An 18,729-nucleotide genomic window follows, 5' to 3' on the forward strand; every position below is an offset into this window, starting at 1 on the left:
TACTTCTATAGCTCCTTATGCTTAATTATATGACATTACCTTCCTCAGGTTAGAAAGCATTTTTTAAAAACTGTGGAACACAGCAGAAACTCTCAAGGTAAAGTACCCTTCACTTTTTCTGACTCCTGAATTCCCCAGAGAAGCCTAAGAACTGCACCTAATTTAATTAAGTATGGGACAACTAAAATAAAAATGTTTTATATAGGATTTTAAAACAATTTGAAATGTGTTAATCGTAGCTTTTGAGGCTGCTACTTAACCAAATCATGCACATTCCCTATAGAGACTTCAAAGAATCTGTATTTAAATTTGTTCTAAACACACCATTATGTCTTTACCCTTTCTAAATGCCTTTCAAATACTGATAGTGTATTAGCTTATCAGGATCAGAACAATGTGAGTGATCTGGTACATTACAATTATAGCTCCAATACCAAACAAGAACTTTTGGTATCACTTGTAATTGGATGTCATTTTCTATTGTATTGAACAGCAAAATACTAAATGAGGTCTCTTCAGTTCCAAATATAATGATACTGTGGTTTAATGAGCTACAAATCTTTTTTATTTTAATTCCATTAAGATTAAGACCTTGGTTTCCAGTGCAATGAATTGGTTCTACCAGAAACACAATCTTGTGCAATTAAGTATGAAGCATATAAATCTCAGCATTATAAGCTGTGAACAATAACAGAAATTGTATTGCCTCTACAGACCTATTCTTATCTCATCTAAGTAAACCATTTTCACAAATGCAGATGAGTATGATGAAATCAATTGTTTTATTAATAAACAACTAATATAAGGATTAATTTTATTTGATTATCACAGAATCTGAAACTTTAGTAAGACAATTAAAGTATATATCCTCTTCTATTTCCTTTGAGAAAGCAGTTTTGTTTTAAACCCAAATTTCAGACTAGTTTCTAGCATATTAACACAACTTGAGTAGCAAAGGTTCAGGTTTTTATTAAGCAACGTTAACTGAGATGCTTTAAATCAGTGGTTCTCAACTGGGATGATTTTACCCACCACAGACATTTGGAAATGTCTGGAGGCTTTTTTTGGTTTTTGAGAAAGCAGTTTTGTTTTAAACCCAAATTTCAGACTAGTTTCTAGCATATTAACACAACCTGAGTAGCAAAGGTTCAGGTTTTTATTAAGCAACGTTAACTGAGATGCTTTAAATCAGTGGTTCTCAACTGGGATGATTTTACTCACCACAGACATTTGGAAATGTCTGGAGGCTTTTTTTGGTTATGGTCTTCACAGCTGGGGGCTGTTAATAGCATCTAGAGGCCAGGGATGCTGCTAAACATCTTATAATGTACAGGACAGCCCCCTACAGTAAAGAATCACTCACTCAAAATCTCAGTAGTGCCAGAGTTCAGAAACTCTGCTTTAAAACAGTGACCACAGATCAAAATGAACTTTGAGAAGAAACTTTGGATTGTTTCCTAAGACCTTAAGGCTACAAAAAGTACATTTACGTGCTATTGGTAAATAACATTTCAGAAATCAGGGAGGTTCCTAAATTCCATATAAATCCACAAAGCATTCTTTTGATACAACAGCTTCTTACCAAAGCACGCAATGTTCCCATCCAGTCCGATGTATTTTAGGTCATATCTGGCAGCTTCATTCTCAATGGGCTCATTCTCTGATTTGTCATCCATTGCAAATATGTCCTTTTGTCGGAACTCTGCATTGTCATCAAAGTTTATCTTGGCGTCAAAACAGACAACTAAATACAGAAAAAAGAAACATACCTGAGTATCTTTGGAGGATCTATAAATTAAGTTCTCCAGGCTGGTAGGCACAGGAGATAGAAATTGTCATTTTGTTCTCATGCTACAGACAGGAGAAGCTGTTATGGCTTTCTTGACCTTTAAACTTTAGGGCTACAAAGACAAATATGACATAGTGCCTGTTCTCAAGGGACTTACGTTCTAGTAAAGAACATAGTAATTTATATCTGTTAGTCTTTGTTCAATAAAATAACAAAATGCCATCACCTGTTAAAAGCTAAAGACTGGCACAGCTATATACAGTTTTGATTCACAATATTTATTATATTTCTTATTTTTAGTATTTAACTGTATCCCTTTCCCTTTGATACAAAGAGAGACTAGACAATACTAATACTTCTGTCTTCCTACGTCCTTCATCTGCGATTGCAAAGTGAAATTTTTATTTAATCAGTATCCTCTCTTTTATTTCTGAAAGATTTAGTGGAAAGAATGCTGGGCTAGTATCAATAGTTTTTATTTGATCCTTAACTAACTCTGCAACCTTTTCTTAATTTTTAAAATTTTGTAAAAATAAAAATTGTATATATTTAAGGTGTACAACATGGTGTTTTAATATACATATACATAGTGAAATGATTACTACAGTGAAGCAAATTAACATATCCATCTCCACAGTTTGTTTTTTTGTTTTTGGGGGGTTTTGTTTGGTGAGAGTACTTGGAATCTACTCTTTCAGCAATTTCTAGTATACATTACTAACTCTGTAACCTTGATTAAAAATAACCTAGTTCTTCTCCGGGCCTTGGTTTTTAAAAACTGGGAATAATGATCCCTAGTCTACTGATATACATACTTGCTTTGGGGTCTGCTTAAGCTAGAGCCATGTCCTTTATTTCTGCAGGGCCATCTTACAACTCTTTTGATTCAAGTTATAGAACACTAAGAGATCAAGATTGGTCAGTTACATGCCAGGATGCCAAGCATTATCAGTACTACTGTCTCTATTGTGCTGGTAGAAATCTCCATATCTTATTGGCCAAGAGCCCTAAACAGCAAAACTCATCCCATGACAGGGATGGACCACAGAGCACTTTCCTTAACTTACAGGAGATCTTCTACAGCTACAATCAGAGAAAGGCTGCAGCTGGGAGGGTGTCATGCTTGGTATCTGGGTTCTGATCCCTTACTATCTCCCTGAGAGTAGAAATTAGTCCTCTGTGATGCCATGCCATCATAACATTCTTTTACTTAACTTGGGATATTCGTAAGTGGGAATCATTGACCAGGAATTTACAGATACTACCCATTCTTCTCTGGCATTGCTGATAGGCACCTAACTCTTTAAAGGGACACAATCACCCTGGCATATCGCACTAAAAAGCAATGGCCATAGTCTGCTAACTGCACTTACTTACTATGGAAAGAAAACATTGCATTATGGCATCCTGGCATTACAGACCTTAGTAGAAGGTTTTTTCCAAGAGTCTCTCTACCACGAATTCATGCACTTTAATATAAATCTGCGTAGAACTGGCATATGAACAACTAAGAATAGTCTAAGAATAGTTGACATAAATATAAATCCAGACCACAAATTACTTAAAGTATCACTGACTGACAAGAGAGAGTCTTAGATGCAATTTAATGTCTGCTTGAGTCCTTAGTCTTGCCACAAAGCCCAACCACTCTGCCCACACACTGTAAATATACAGAGTAAAGGAGTAATTACTTTCCAGAATATTGAAATCTTAATGATGAAATCCTACAACTACCAAAGGAATTGGCCAATGTTCTGTGCTTGCTACAATGGCATTTTCTTAGCAGTTAATGATCAGTATAATAATCAATAAAAAAGCAACTTCACTCTTGGCTTTCCACTGGGTTTATAAATACATTCTAATTAATTTATTAGCAATTTTAGCTCCTCCATTACTCACTGGCAGACTACTTGTAACTGACACCTTCGAAATGAATGGGCAAAGGCTATCAATTGATTCCTAAGTGAAGAGTTTCAAATAAAAGAATTCTTGGTTGGGATCAATAAACCAGTAAATCAGAATAGTTCCAAGCTGATCTTTGCCCTCTTACAAAGACTACAGTTACAAGCTGCTTGAGAGAGAGCATAATTAATAGATGTGTATGCAAAGTTCAGAAGGCTGTCCCAACTAAATGCCTGCAAAGCCAGGTTTTCGAAAGATGCTTTCCTATCGTATGATGTATATGCCAAGTACAGAACTGAGTTCACTGTTTGGGGACCACCTTGAGAAAACGTTACAGCTAACCCAGAGCCTGAAGATGGTGACTGTGGAATAAAACGAGTGTGTATATACAATGGCCCTTTGCCAACCATTCCCTGTCTGTACAGAAAACTAAATGACATAATTAGGCCAGTCACATTTATGTCCACGTGCTTGGGGAAGTTAAAAACACTACATAAATGTGAAGTTAGGAGACTTAGGAGTTAAGAAAGAGAATCCTAAATGAAATGAGCATCCTCAAGGCCCAAGTATTTGGGGGAGAGGGAGACTAAAGTGCCTTAAGGAGGTACAGGGACTCTCTGAGACACATATTTGTTATATCTGTTTATTATTTTAAAGGTAGTCTTTGATAGTGTAGTTTATAATAAGAAATACATATTTTGGTCTCCATCCCCAATTCCTGGCACAGAGCTCCTAAAATCCTTGTGATTTCCTGAGCAATAGGGGTATTAGCAGATTCCTTTATTCTAATATTTGTTCTTCAACCTCAATTTCTGACACAGAGCTCCTAATCTTGGAATTTCCTGGGAGACAGGAGAGAATCTTTTATTGTAATGAGGCAACTCTGAGTGGGCTCCTGAACAGGAGCTGGTCACCAGAAAGACCAAGCCATGATCAGAAGCTTGGAACTTCCAGCCCCACCCCATCCTCCAGGGAGGGGACAGGAGCTGGAGTTTGAGTTAATAAGGATCATGCCTACGTGATGAAGCCTCTGTAAAAATCCCTGAAGTACAGGGTTTGAAGAGCTTCCGGGTTGCTGAACACGTGGAGGTGCTGGGAGGGTGGGGCACTCAGAGAGGGCGTGGAAGCTCCTGGCCCCTTCCCATAGACACTGCCCTATATTCCTCTTCATCTGCCTATTCATTTGCATCCTTTAAAATATCTTTGTAATAAATCAGCAGTAGTAAGTGAAGTGTTTCCCTGAGTTGTGTGAGCCATTCTAGCAACTAATGGAACCCAAAGAAGGGATCCTGGGAACCCCCAGTTTATAGCTGGTCAGTCAGAAGTAGAGCTAAAACACTCTGGGACTTACAACTAGCATCAGAAGCAGGAGGGGCCTCTTGAGGGACTGAGCCTTAACTGTGGCATCTGATTCTAACTCCAGGAAGATAGTATCAGAATTGAACTGAATCATAGGACACTCAGCTGGTGTCACAGAATTGGTCAGAGTGGGAAAAATTCATACATCCGGTCACAGGAGAGTTCCATGTTGAGAGTACGGTAGGCAAAAACAGAAAACAGTTTTTTTGTTGTTTTTGTTTGTTTGTTTGTTTGTTTTTCCTATTACACATAGTTCCAAATACACCAAATGCTTTCCTGCCTTATGGCCTCAGTCTACAGTGTTGCATGGCCTAAATGCTTTTACTTGAACTTGAGCACTTAATGTACACTCTGGCATCAAAAACAGCTGGGTATAAATTACAACTCTGGCATTCCCTAGCTAGCTAGCCTATGGCACATAACCTCTTTTAAGCACAGTGGCCTTGCCAATAACATGGGGATCAGAATAGATTCTACTGCATGGTGTTGGTGGAAGGAGACACTGTTTACAAGCACTCAGCCTCACAGACAGCAGGGACTCGCTGGTTATTACTGTTAACCACCATCACCCTCCTGCAGGGCATAGTGCATTTTCATACTTAGAACTTCCCATTATTGCAGCCCAGGCTACTTTCGTCTCTTCCTCACACTAAAAATTCCCTGTATTTTATCCTATTCCTTTAAAATCCTAGACTTATGTTTCGAGTAAATCTAAACAAATGTCTACTAGAGTTTACATGTATACAGGTTACCTGTGATTTTCAATAAAAAGTCATCTTCTCAATACATAAGAATTTTCCAAAAAGAAAGGATTTTAATGGTTGGCATGCTAGGCACCATAACTGACAGAGAAGGAGATTTTTGGCTAAAGAACAAGGATCTTCTCAATACATAAGAATTTTCCAAAAAGAAAGGATTTTAATGGTTGGCATGCTAGGCATCATAACTGACAGAGAAGGAGATTTTTGGCTAAAGAACAAGGGTGCAAGAGAGGCCTGTGGTGACCCTCAAATCATATTACACCTTTGCATAAGGCCAAGGCGGCTAAAGGTTGGCAAGAAACAGCCCCAAATGAGGATCTAAGCCAAGGGTGACAACTGTAGCCCTCAAGCCAACCCATGGCCTGTTTTTATAAATACAGTTTTACTGGAATGCAGCCGCCCCATTTGTTTACACACTGTTTACAGCTGCCTTCCCAAGTCACCAGCAGAGGTGAGCAGCTGCAATAGAGACTGTAAGGCCTGCAAGACCCCAAGTATTTACTACCTGGCTCTTTATAGAAAAAGCTTGCCAATTCCTGCTAAGTCTCAATTCTCACCATATTTGCATCTGATAGATATAATAACCACAGGTATCACACTTTTTATAATGTAGAAATGTAGAATAAGTGCATTATGCTAGCGTAAAAACAGAAAAGTATAACAAACAATATAAACAAAAATCTGCAGCTACACGAAAGGAGTAGATTAATCCCTGAATATTGACTGACTCATATGCTTATTTGCCCCTATAAGAAAGGCCCCTCCAAATACACTTCTAGAACTGATGTGTTAGAGATGAACTGATGTCTATGTCAACAGCAGTGCAATAAAATAAACTTGCTTGCTCAAGTTTACTTAGCATTCTCATTTAATAAAACAACAAACAACTATGGAAAAATGTATTTTTGGAGGTGCTGAACTTGGTTCAGACATTTATGATGTTCAATGTCACATTAATGAAATCTCAATTCTACAGAAAATCCATCTTGAACAAAGGCTATTCTGTGTACAAAGTGGGTGAAAAAACGTACCTATTAATATTTATAAGACAATTTTTACCATCAAAAGCACATTGTTACATGCTTGATAGATTATACAAATGAATTTTCCTTCTGCACAAATATCAAAGAAAGCTGTGGTACTTATATTCATAGGGTGTTTTTGTTGTTTTGTTTAGTGGTGTGAGATTCTGTGAGTTGCTAATCAACAACCTCAGTGGAGAAAACATGATTGGCAGTTGGAGGCCTGTGACCCTGGAGTTTTAACACAAGAATGTGCTACAGAATTAAACAAAAGAAAAATACATTTCAGAGGGGAGATGTACACATAAAAGAAAAATAAAAACAGCAGGAAATCAGAGTGTCATAATTAGTTTGGAAAATAATCTGTCTTCAAGCAATGTACTACGTTTGATTTGTGATAAATAACCATAATGTGCTTTTGAAATGTGCTTTGCCAACATGGCTTTAAAATGCTGATACTTTCAAATTAGTCCCACATTCCATTAAATACTGAAGTTCCAAGAGCTGTATACTTTTAGAACTTTAGTTGCTATAAAAAGAGAAAATAAATAGAGGGTGGGTGGGGGGTTGGGGAGCTAGAGAAGTGAAAATGTTCTTGAAAATAGAGTCTTATGTATGAAGAGAGAAACAGAGAAACACCCACCAACAACATTGGCATTTGCTGACATGAAGCAACAGGGTAGTTATTTAGGGAATCCAATCTGAAGAAAGAAACAAATTTGATGTGCCTGTTAACTTTGGATCACCCAGCCTTAATTCTCAAGAAATTTTTACCCAAAAGTCACTGTTTCAAATTGTGTTTCATTCCTTTAGCTCGATAAATGGATTTGAGCTCCAACTAATAAAGATGGCTTAAAGCAGTAGGAATTCTTATTCTGTAGACTACAGACATGTTGGGTGAGATCATTCTCTGTTGTTGAGGACTATTATAAATTGTAGGATGTTTAACATCATTCCTGGCCTCTACGCACCAGATGCCAGTAGCATCACCCCCAAGTTGAGACAACCAAAAATGTCTCCAGACATTGCCAAATGTCTCCTGAGGAACAACATGCCTGTCCTCCCCACTGAGAACCGCTTGCTTTAAAGACACCAGAGAAAGGAGTCTGTGCGTGGGCAGAGCTAGCAGAAAGTGGGAAGAAATGAAATGTGACATAAAATCTCACAGTGGCTTGTGAAATGAATGAATGGATGGATAGACAGGAAGGCAGATAAATAGATAAATAATGGCAAAGCAATGCTTCTTACTTGGCCACAGGATTAATGAATTAATTTGGCATTGCAGTTGGACAAGCAAGGAAAATTAATTTCTCTTGGACTATTTAAATAACAGCTTACTTTTGTTTCAATAAAGGTCGGGTCGTTCTGGTAGACATGTTTTCATTCAGTGTCCCTTTTTCCATTGGAAAACTGCCTCTCTCCCACACCATGTGATTCCTTCTCAGTGATTGGCATAGGCACAGATATGTGACCCAAACAAAGCTAATCAGAATCGTCTGAAGGGATTTTGGTGGTTGGTGGAGGAGCAATGAACACTGGTAGCCACCTTTGCTGCCAGCTGCAGGGAGCCGGGCAGAGGAAAAAGCCAATTCAGAGGCAAGAACGGCTGGAAGACCAGAGAATTCCTGATTCTCTTCAGGTCTTAAGCCAGTCTACACCTTACACTTCCCTGTTACATGAGTAAAATGAGCTCCCCACTGCCACTGGCTTTTTAACAAAAACTAAGCTGATGGAGGTTTCTGTCACTAGCAACCACTATAATCCTAGATAAGAAACACTAAACTACATTACAGTTAGTAGTGTCAAATTACATATTTTGAATCAGATTAGTTATCACATTGAAAAAATAATTTTTGGACTGCAGTTCTTTCTCCACAACAGAAATTCCCCAGGACCGTACCAGCCAGCCGCCAAATTAAAAAGAGAGAGAGAGAGAGAGAAAAGAAAAATCCCCAAAGGAGCTGGCTGGTTGCTCATTGATTAGAATGTGGTGTTTTAACACCAAGGTCAAGGGTTCAAATCCCCACACTGGCCAGCTGCAAAAAAAAAGAAAAAAAAAGCCCACGGGAGACTTATGTTAAGAAGGCCAATGCTCTTCATTCAACCGAACATCATCTGCTGGGAAAATACATGAACAATAACCTGGATTTTTTTTTTTAAATGTTCCTTACTGAGCAATGGAAGACTGAAGAAATTCTCCTATAGAGACGAGGTGCGATGTGCAATGTATATGTTAAAGATGACCAGTGTAATGCTGAGCCCCTTAAACTTCTAAATTAAAAGAATAATTATTAAATCAAAGTTTCAATGTGAAAGTTTTAATGTGAAATGTCCTGATGTTGCTGATCTAAATAGAAATAATTTAAATATTCAGATTATAAATATTACGATTATTAATATTGCTAAGATATAAATGACTACTTCTACAGCTCCTAAATAACGGTTGCTTTAGGGGATTGTGACAATAATGAAGATCAATTTGTACATTTGGTCATTAATCACCATTTCCTAATTGGGTTTAATCTAACTACTCCTCATTAGAGTTATAAACCAACATACTCATTTAACTGTGATTATAATTCAAGAGCTGAACTTTTATGGCACTATGAACAAATTAATAGCTAAAGATAATTTTGCTCTTAAAAATATTACATAAAACATGTTTCAATCAACTGTATATACAGAATGTTTTATAATGATTCCTTCAAAAAAACTCAAGAATTTTCCTTTCTCTTAATAATTAAAAGGCAAATTTCATGAGATTTTGTAAATACCCTCTAACAAAAGGTTCCCACACCCCTGATCCCTGCGGCCAGACCACAACTGGTGACTGACTACTTCCCAAAGGGTTGAATAAAAATAGTTTTATAGTGCCGGCGGGTTAGCTCTGTTCGTTAGAACACAGCTTTATAACAATAAGGTTATGGGTTCAGATCCCCATACAGGCTAGCCAACAAACCTCCCCTTGCCAAAAAAATAGTGTTATACCTTGATCTTTATACCACTCCATAGCTGAATTTCCATATTTTTTGAATATGAGATAACCAGTCTACTTGTGCATACTACAGTAGTTTGAAAAGCAACAAATGACCTTTAAGAACTTGTACACTGAACTTCCTGTCTTTCATTTCTTAGATTTAACTATCAGCTATTCAATGCATCATGAATTCTAACTGGCATTCCCAAACTGGTGACAACTTCTAGGTCACTCTGATGAAAGCAAATTAATAGTTTAAAAGGGAAAAAGTAGAAAAGAAAGCAGGTCGCAGTCAGTCAGTCTGTCAAAATTGGAGTCAATACACATAACTCAGAGAGACATGGGTTTGAATCCCAGCTCCCATAACCAGCTGTCCCTGGGAGAGTCACACTCATTCTTCAACTCACTATAAAATGGGGATCACAACTCCTAACTTTCCAGGGTTACGGTGAACAGTAACAAAGAATGTACATAAAAGCTAATCACAGTGCCTGGCCTAAGAGTTCAAGGGACAGTTTCTTCCCCTTCCCTTCCTCTCTTTATGAAATACTGATGATTTTATAGCCACAGCAATTTTTAAAAATATTTGTGAATAAAAGTAGTTTGTTCATAAGTGACCTAGCCCAGATTATGATCTGTTGGTCAGCCGTGTAGACCACGAAATATACTGGCTTCTTACACACAAACTCTTTGCTTGTCCTAATCATAGGTATCATTTTTTACCACTTTATTTGACTTCAAAAACAACAACAACAAAAACCTGAGGCTAAGTAACTTGCTCAGGTCTGTAGCCAGATGTGGCAGATCCAGAATTTATACCCAGGCCTCTCCATGTTCCAAAGACGTGATATTTTAGCTTTTCTGAGTCTAACTACAGAATCTCTGAAATATGCTAAGGAGAAAACACTGTACCATCCACCTTGGTCCACAACTTCATATGTATGCACATAATGATTTGCCCCATTTACCAATTCATTGGAAAACCCCTGCTTACGTACTGCCCACCACACGCTAGATAACATGCAAGAGGGATAAAATGGACTAAAAAAGACAAGGTTCATGAAACTTACATTGTGGTGTCACTATCCTATCAACCTGCTATTCCACTCTGTCCCTCATCCTTCACCCCCCCAACACACATTCACAAGCTTGTGCTATCAGATTAATGAAAACTTATCAAATACTTGCTGCATGCAAGACATAGTGCAATGTGGCAGGTGCTGAGATATAGTTATTTATACTCTACAAGTACCTGACAGGAGAAACCTTCCCCACAAAAATGCCACCTCCTCCTACCTGAAGCAGAAGCTGCTGACCAAGTAAGGCGAAAGAGTTCAACTGGGGGCACTAGGGACTTCACCAAGATAACAGAAGTTCACCATGGGACACAAGGTGACATCATATATAGATTTATGCAAACTAAAAAGCTTCAAAAAGTTCCAGTTTCATAAAAATAGTTGTATTCATTACATCCAAGCACAGTGGCTCCTGCTTCCACTCCCACCCAGATCTTTACCTTAGTAGCAACAGTGATGGCCTAAAAAACATGACAGGTAAGGAGGGGTGGGGGAAGGTGAATGAATGTTTCTAAGTAAAACAAGCAGCAGCTTCCTCCAAGGCTTGGCATTTGGCTGCAAACAAACCCAAGTGCTGAAATGTTCAACTGCATCATGGGAGCATTTGAAACTATGGCAGGAATTAAATTACTGAAAGAAATTCATGCAAAGCTGCTACTACAGTCTTCTGTGCAATTTAATTTATAGTTTGCATAAGTAATTATAATATATTCATTTGTTTTTTCTTTTTTTTTTTTTTTTTACCTTGTCCTTCTGGAGTTTCACCAAAGGGATTCACTTCCACCTGAGTAGCATCAATTTTCAGGAAGAGATTATACAGCTTCTTAATTTGATCTGCAGCCTAAATGTGATCAAGTGAAATGGAATTATACCGAAGCATTAAAAGAAAATTTATTTTGCTGGATTAATGAAACCTTAAAAATAGCAAGTTATGTCTTTACTTTCAGTTAGGTTTTCTGAAGGGAAAAACAGAAAAGCATAATTATTTTAATTTACACTGCTATTCATTAAAAGGAATTGCTCAACTTTCCTCCAGACACCAGAAAAGACCACTATCAAGAAAACAAAATATTTTCAGCACAATCTAAGATGCTGTTAATCTTTTTGTAAATTATCATGTCCCTATTAGCCAAGTTATGCCACAATATAAGCTACAGTCATCAATACAAACAAGCTCTATTTAACAAAAGGTAAACATGATTTTGAGAGTTTATAATGACTAGGTTTTCCTTATTATGCTAGAATAAAACAGTTGTTATATTCATCAATCCAAACCCATAATCTGGGAAACAACAATTACTGAGTGTCAAACAGAAATTCCTGCAAGACAGGAAGATGAAAGTCCTTCCAACTATAGCCACTGAACAGCACAGTCAAAACTGAATCTGCATCTAAGATCTAGTAACACCATACCCTCATTTGGTTCCTTGATCTTATGATCATAGGGATAGAAACAGTTTCCTGGTATTATTTAGCTCTATGTTGCCTTTCTGTCCACTCTTAGATTTCTCAGTTCTTGTACCACCTATGTGACAAACTCTCTAGAATCAATCCCCAATGGGGTAAACACTCAAAGTGGTTCCAGATTTGACAAAGAACTTGTATAGATTTACTTTTTTTTCTTCTTTTTCTTGTATTGGCAGCTGGCTGTTATGAGGATCTGAATGAACCCTTGACCTTGGTGTTATAGCACCACGAGCTAAATAACTGGGCTAACTGGCCAGCTCTCCTATAGATTTAATTCATATTATCTTCATATACTTTATGTCTATTTGTAAATTTCCTTAAATCTTAACTGGAAACCCTGTGGACATAAATAACCAAAAATATATAATAAGTTGAATATTTTTAATATTAAATAATTTATGGGTAGATAATACATGTACATAGGACAAAATTCCCTAAGTGTGCATGGGTGTCATCTGATTGTACTCCCAGCCCCCACGCAGCAGCCGCCTTACCAAATTATGCTTCATCTGAGAGAGATTCTATGCAAATGCAAATATGTATATTCTCCCTGCATCTTTTTTTAAAAACCAAACTTGGTTCTATACCTTGTTTATTTACTTAATACATTTTATTGGCCCTTCACCAGCAACAGAAGTAGATCAATCTTACTCTTTTAATTGACTGCATAATATCTCATTGTATGGATGACCCATAAATCATTTAACCTGTCACTTAAATAATGGCCATTCGGATTGTTTGTAATAGGTTGATATTACTTACAATGCTGTTTTAAGTATCTCTGTATATATCTATCACACATGTGATTAAACATCTGTAGAATAAACTCCCTAGAGTGGAGCAAAAAGAGGGGTAGGCATTATAAATATTGAGGGACTCTGTGAAATTGCTCTTGGTAGAAGTTGTCAATAATTTCCACTCCCACAAACCAGTATCAAAGAGATTATTTTTCCACTTACAGCCATCATCCATCTGGATCTTTGCCAGTGTGTCAGGTGAAGAAGAGTATCGTATAGTTTTCATTTGAATCTTTTTTATTTTCAATGAGTTTAAGCATTATTCTATGAACTTGAGACATCTGTGTTTTCTTTTTTGTGAATTTTGCCCATTTTCCTGTTCAGATTTTGGTCTTTTTTTTCTTAATTTATAGAAGGTTTTTTTTAACACGAAGAAAATGAGCTCCTGATCCCTTGGAAACTGCAAATATTTTCCCCATTTAACATTTACTTCTTTCTTTTCTTTTCTTTTCTTTTTTTTTTTTTTTGGTGGCTGGTCAATATAGGGATCGAACACTGGACCCTGGTGTTATCGGCATAACATTTATCTTTGGCCATGTTTTTGCTACTTTTGCCACATGAACATTTCGTAACAATAATGTCACTCTTTTCTTTTATGGCTTCTGGCTTGTTTCAGACTTTTGAAAGGCCAGTCTCATTTTGAGGGTATTTTTTTTTAAATTCTCCCTTTATTTTTCCTAAGACTCTTTATGATTTCCTTTATAGTAATTACTCCCTTTTCTTTTATGGCTTCTGGCTTGTTTCAGACTTTTGAAAGGCCAGTCTCATTTTGAGGGTTTTTTTTTTTTTTAATTCTCCCTTTATTTTTCCTAAGACTCTTTATGATTTCCTTTATAGTAATTACTCCCCCCCCCCGCAAAGGAATCTGAGTTAGTGCAAAGATGACAAACAACTCATGTTGAACATATTTTGTATTTTGGGGGGTTTCTAGGTCATCAGGAGATTGCAATGTGAACTGCAGGAGAAAGGCACCCTGTCTATCCTGGACACTGTGACATCCACTGTACTTACACAGCCTCTGCACAGAATCACCACAATAAATATTGGTTGAATTAATGATTAATTTAATAATAAGGGGACACCACCTAATAAAAATTACTTCTGGGTACATACATATATAAGATCTTATCCCAGCCACTTCAAACTTCCCTTGTTAAAAAGTTGTGGTAAAATATACATAACATAAAATTCACCATCTCAACCATTTCTAAGTGTACACACATTTCAGCAGTGTCAAGTACATTCACACTGTTTTGCAACCAATCTCCAGGACTTTTCATCTTCCCAAATTGAAAATCTATACCCATTAAACAACAATTATACATTCTCCCCTCCAAACTGTCTGCCGCTGGCAACCACCATTCTACTTTCTGTCTCTATGAGTTTGGCTATACTAGGTATCTCATGTAAGGAGAATCAAAGAGTATTTGTCCTTTTATGACTGGCTTTTTTCACTTAGCACTATATCTTCAAGGCTATCCATGCTGCAGCACGTCAGAATCTTCTTTTTCAAGGCTAAACAAACTTCCAGTGTATGTATTCATATCATTTTGTTTATCCATTCATCCCCAGAGGTACACTTGGGTCACTTCAAAACTTCTTAAGCCTATATTAACTTATCTTTGTATGAAGCCTGAATTTCCTGTATGTTAATGCTACTGTGTATACGAACAGCATTTTGGGGGTGTTTGCTATTTTAATAAAATTAAAATTTGTTGTGCAAAGGCAGACTATAAACATTTTTTCAATGGAACTGAAGCACAATTAGATCTGTATTGTAAGATCTACAAGGGAAAACCCTTGTAAAATGTCTTATTCCAGAAGCTATACACAAAATGGCTACAAGAGCTAGGCATGCAACACATGTCAGTCCAACCAGGTGTAATAATAAAGAATGGCAGGGCCCGTGGCAAGTTGAGATTAGCTCCCCTGCTTTCTAAATGTGTTCAAATATTAAAAATAAATTAAACCTAGGTCAAGAAAACATTCTGCTGGTCAACACACAGTCAGTCATTTATTATACCATCTATTTTCTGTTCATAATCAGAAAATTTTTCTTACCTTTTGCCACCAATTAATGTCAGGTTAAAGTTGCTTGTTAAGCAACTCTAAAAAATTTAAATCCCTAAAATCAAATACTCATACATTTGTGCCTCAGTATCCACAGGGAATTGGTTGCAGGACCCCCGTGGATACCAAAATCCGAGGATGCTCAAGTCCCTGATGTAAAATGATGTAGTATTTACAGATAACCTGTACACATTCTCCTGTATACTTTAAATAACCTCTAGATTACTTACAATACCTAATACAATGTAAATGCTATGTAAATAGTTATTATACTGTATTTTTTATTTTTTTCAAAGTTTTTCCCACATATTTTGAGCCACGGTTGGCTGAATCTGCAGGTGCAGAACCGTGACAAGTTTGTGAGTACCTTCACAAATGTTTCAACAGGTTAAAAAATTTTGAATACTTTTCTAGGATTCCAGAAAATATCATCAACATTCAGGGATGGTTCTCAAAGGTAACCAGAGGTACATACCATTCCCAGAAGTATTAGTGATCTTGTACTAACTTAGCCCATCAGATCTTTTCACCAGCCTAAATCCTGGAGGCACATGTTGACAATTAGGGGCACGTGTTGACAATTCATGGCACCTATGTTTTCAGAAATTAATACTACAGATGATAATTTGATAAACTTGATAATTTTTAGTCTTAATATCAAGCTTTCCCCATGACTTTAATTTGTTCAACAAATTCTTGCTGAAATGGGTTTTAGTCAGGAACACATGCCTGGTAGATTTTATGTAAGGTAAAATATCCTCTTTATTTTTTGTTAAGTCTAACATTAATAAATCATATTTTAGAGACAGCAGGCATGAGTCACAGGAAAGATATTAATAATTTTACAAGATAATCATTTTATGTTATTTATCCATGCGTGAAGTGCCTCTAAATGCCTAAACCACATCTTAGATGACAATTAAGTAACTTTCAAAGTCACACTGAATCTAAGGGGGCCTCAGAAACCATTTCTTTATGAAAGGATAAGCCATCAATGATTGTTTAAATGTCTCCCCTTCTCAGGTGCCTCGTCTGCTCACTGGACACTGGCTTTCTGAAACATTTCACTGATCCCATGGCTTGAGCAAGCATCATAAATCAGAGATCCCTAAATCTCCCTCCAGAGCACATCTCTCCTTGAGATACCATGCTGCGTTCCTTTCTACTATACAAACATACCTGGGGAATCCCCAGATGGACTAATTCCAGCATGTATACAACTGAGATCAACCTGTCTGCCTGATCCTCATGTACCTGCATGGGCCCCTCTTCCTGTATTCTCCACCAGCAGGCAGACCTCCACTGGGGTGTGAGCCCCTGGGGAACAATGGCTATTTCTCAATGTCTCTGCTCCCCAAGGCCCAGCAGAGTAAGCAGCACCCAACCAGTGCTCACTCCCAGCTGCAGAGCAAATGAACATTTAAAGCCTTTCATGGACTCAGCAATGAAAAAAGAAAAAAATAATTTAAATTTTTTCTTTCTTTTCCTTGATAAATTAAGTTAAAAATATAATGATGATATAGCTGCTTAATGATCCCTGAGCACCTGCCTGCTCATCTCCCTCCCACAAAGTAACTCACTTAAAACCTAGAGTGTTTTGGGCACTGGGAAAACATGATCAAGCCATTTAAGAGCTATAAATAACTCTTAATTTTCTCTTATAATTTGGGGGGGGGGATGTCTTATAATGTACATAATGCTATTATTGCCTTCTCTAGAACCCTCTACTGTGTTCACCTCCTGAGCTTTCAAACCATGCAGTCAACAGATTTTGGTACACTCCAGATTTATACTTCTGCCATGTAAAGCCACCTATTGCTGACTCCCTAGGACACTCTTCGAAGTGGACAGCCCAGAGGTGCTGTTTCACTTATTCATACACATGACAAATGTTTCTTTGGCAACTAATATTACAACAAGCACTTTGTGGGCTGCTGGAAACACAGCAATGAGCAAGATGAACAAAGGCCCTGCTGTCATGTAGATTAGGATCTAGCAAAAGTGACTGCAAATTAACAAGAGAAATACAGATGTGGGAAGTGATATGGAAGAGGTGAGTGGGGTTACTGAGCACATCCCGGAGCTGACTGTAGCACAGTGTAGCTAGAACTCAGTGAATGTATGGGAGAGTGGCTCTTGGTGACCACCATCCCTCCACGAGAAGCCCCTTAATAAATGTCAAATGAATGGCTAGTGTAGTTTAGTAGCCTCATTTTCAGGAGGTGAAACCACTGCTGCACGTACCTAGGAACCTTCCAGTGCCTTCCTTTCAACACATCACTTCTCTGGCATCTCTTTGCCAGTCTCAGAAATGACAATTCATTCCTCTGATGGTCCACTGAATACTGGCCATTTCATTCTTCTCCTGAGGTTTAGTCCCAGGTGACCTTGTCCCCTTCCATTCTGAATCTCTTGTTTTCCAAGGGAACCTTTACTCTCATTTTCAAATAAATACTATCCTCCCTTCATTTAAACATATGTATTTTTAAAGTCTAATTCTGCTTTGGTTCTTTGACTTGCCTACTGTCACCACTAAACTTCTAGAGATAGAGTCAATCAAAAGAAAAAGTAAATACAGAAAGAAAAGAGAGCAAAACCTACTGTTTTATGTGACTAGTGCTACCCAACTAAATTAAACTTTGTACTCTGTAACCACCATGGAGCCCCAAGCCAGGAACACACACACACACACACACACACACACACACGTACACACACGTACACACACACACACCACAATCTAGGGTTATTAGGTGGCTTCTCTGAGTCACGAAGGAGGGAAAAGTAGCCAGTAAGTTCTTCTGATTCAGTTGTACAACAAGGGAATTCATCTAAACATATGAAGGGGTCTTCAAAAAGTTCACGGAAAGATTTGTATTTTCTTTAATTCTTTTTCCACAAATTTTCTGAAGTATTCTTGTCTAATCAGGCACCACAGGCTAAACCAAAGGCAAGGCAGAGCTGTGATCCTCAAGACAGATTCTGTCCCTCAACAGCTCTGAGAACAAGTTCTCTGTCCTTGAAGCCAAGGGATATCACAACGAACTTGGCATATTTTATTTAGGCTGTTCTCAGTGAAAGATCACCTTCATGCCATCAACATTCATCTCAAATGCCCATTAACTGTGAAAGAACAGCAATTAGTTAAGTAGCGTGTATCATTAACAAACAGTAAGAATGGACCTTTATCGGGGCATTGTAACAAACTTTCACATCTCATTGTACTCAATCCTCACAACAAATCTCTCGGAAGCTGCTATCATTCCTGTTTTATAGATGATATAACTGATGTTCGGATGGACTGAATCACACGTCTACCAGGTGACAGTACCAGCAATGCTACAGAAAAAATAAAGATTACCAAACATCCTAAAGTATATGTGTCTGCATGCAACATACATGTGCACACACCTGGAAATATATACAAACACGTGTGTCACAAACATTCTCTTTTGAGACACCAAGGAAATATTTTTCTTCATCATAAACAACTGGAGGAAAAAAAAGAA

The 18,729-nt window shown here is 37.5% G+C and overlaps 1 protein-coding gene across 1 annotated transcript in view; it reads right to left on the bottom strand.

Moving 5' to 3' along the window:
* SUCLG2 (succinate-CoA ligase, GDP-forming, beta subunit) overlaps window positions 1-18,729 on the bottom strand; it is a 138,129-nt gene that overhangs the window by 105,947 nt on the left and 13,453 nt on the right. The window contains exons 6-7 of the mRNA XM_008570585.1: window positions 11,631-11,727; window positions 1,583-1,744 (exon numbers count right to left, since the gene is read on the bottom strand). Coding sequence (XP_008568807.1) covers window positions 1,583-1,744; window positions 11,631-11,727 — 259 coding nt within the window. The remainder of the gene's footprint in view (window positions 1-1,582; window positions 1,745-11,630; window positions 11,728-18,729) is intronic.

The sequence above is a fragment of the Galeopterus variegatus genome, unplaced genomic scaffold (genome assembly GCF_000696425.1).
Source record: "Galeopterus variegatus unplaced genomic scaffold, G_variegatus-3.0.2 Scaffold616, whole genome shotgun sequence".
In the NCBI taxonomy this organism is placed as follows: Eukaryota; Metazoa; Chordata; class Mammalia; order Dermoptera; family Cynocephalidae; genus Galeopterus; species Galeopterus variegatus.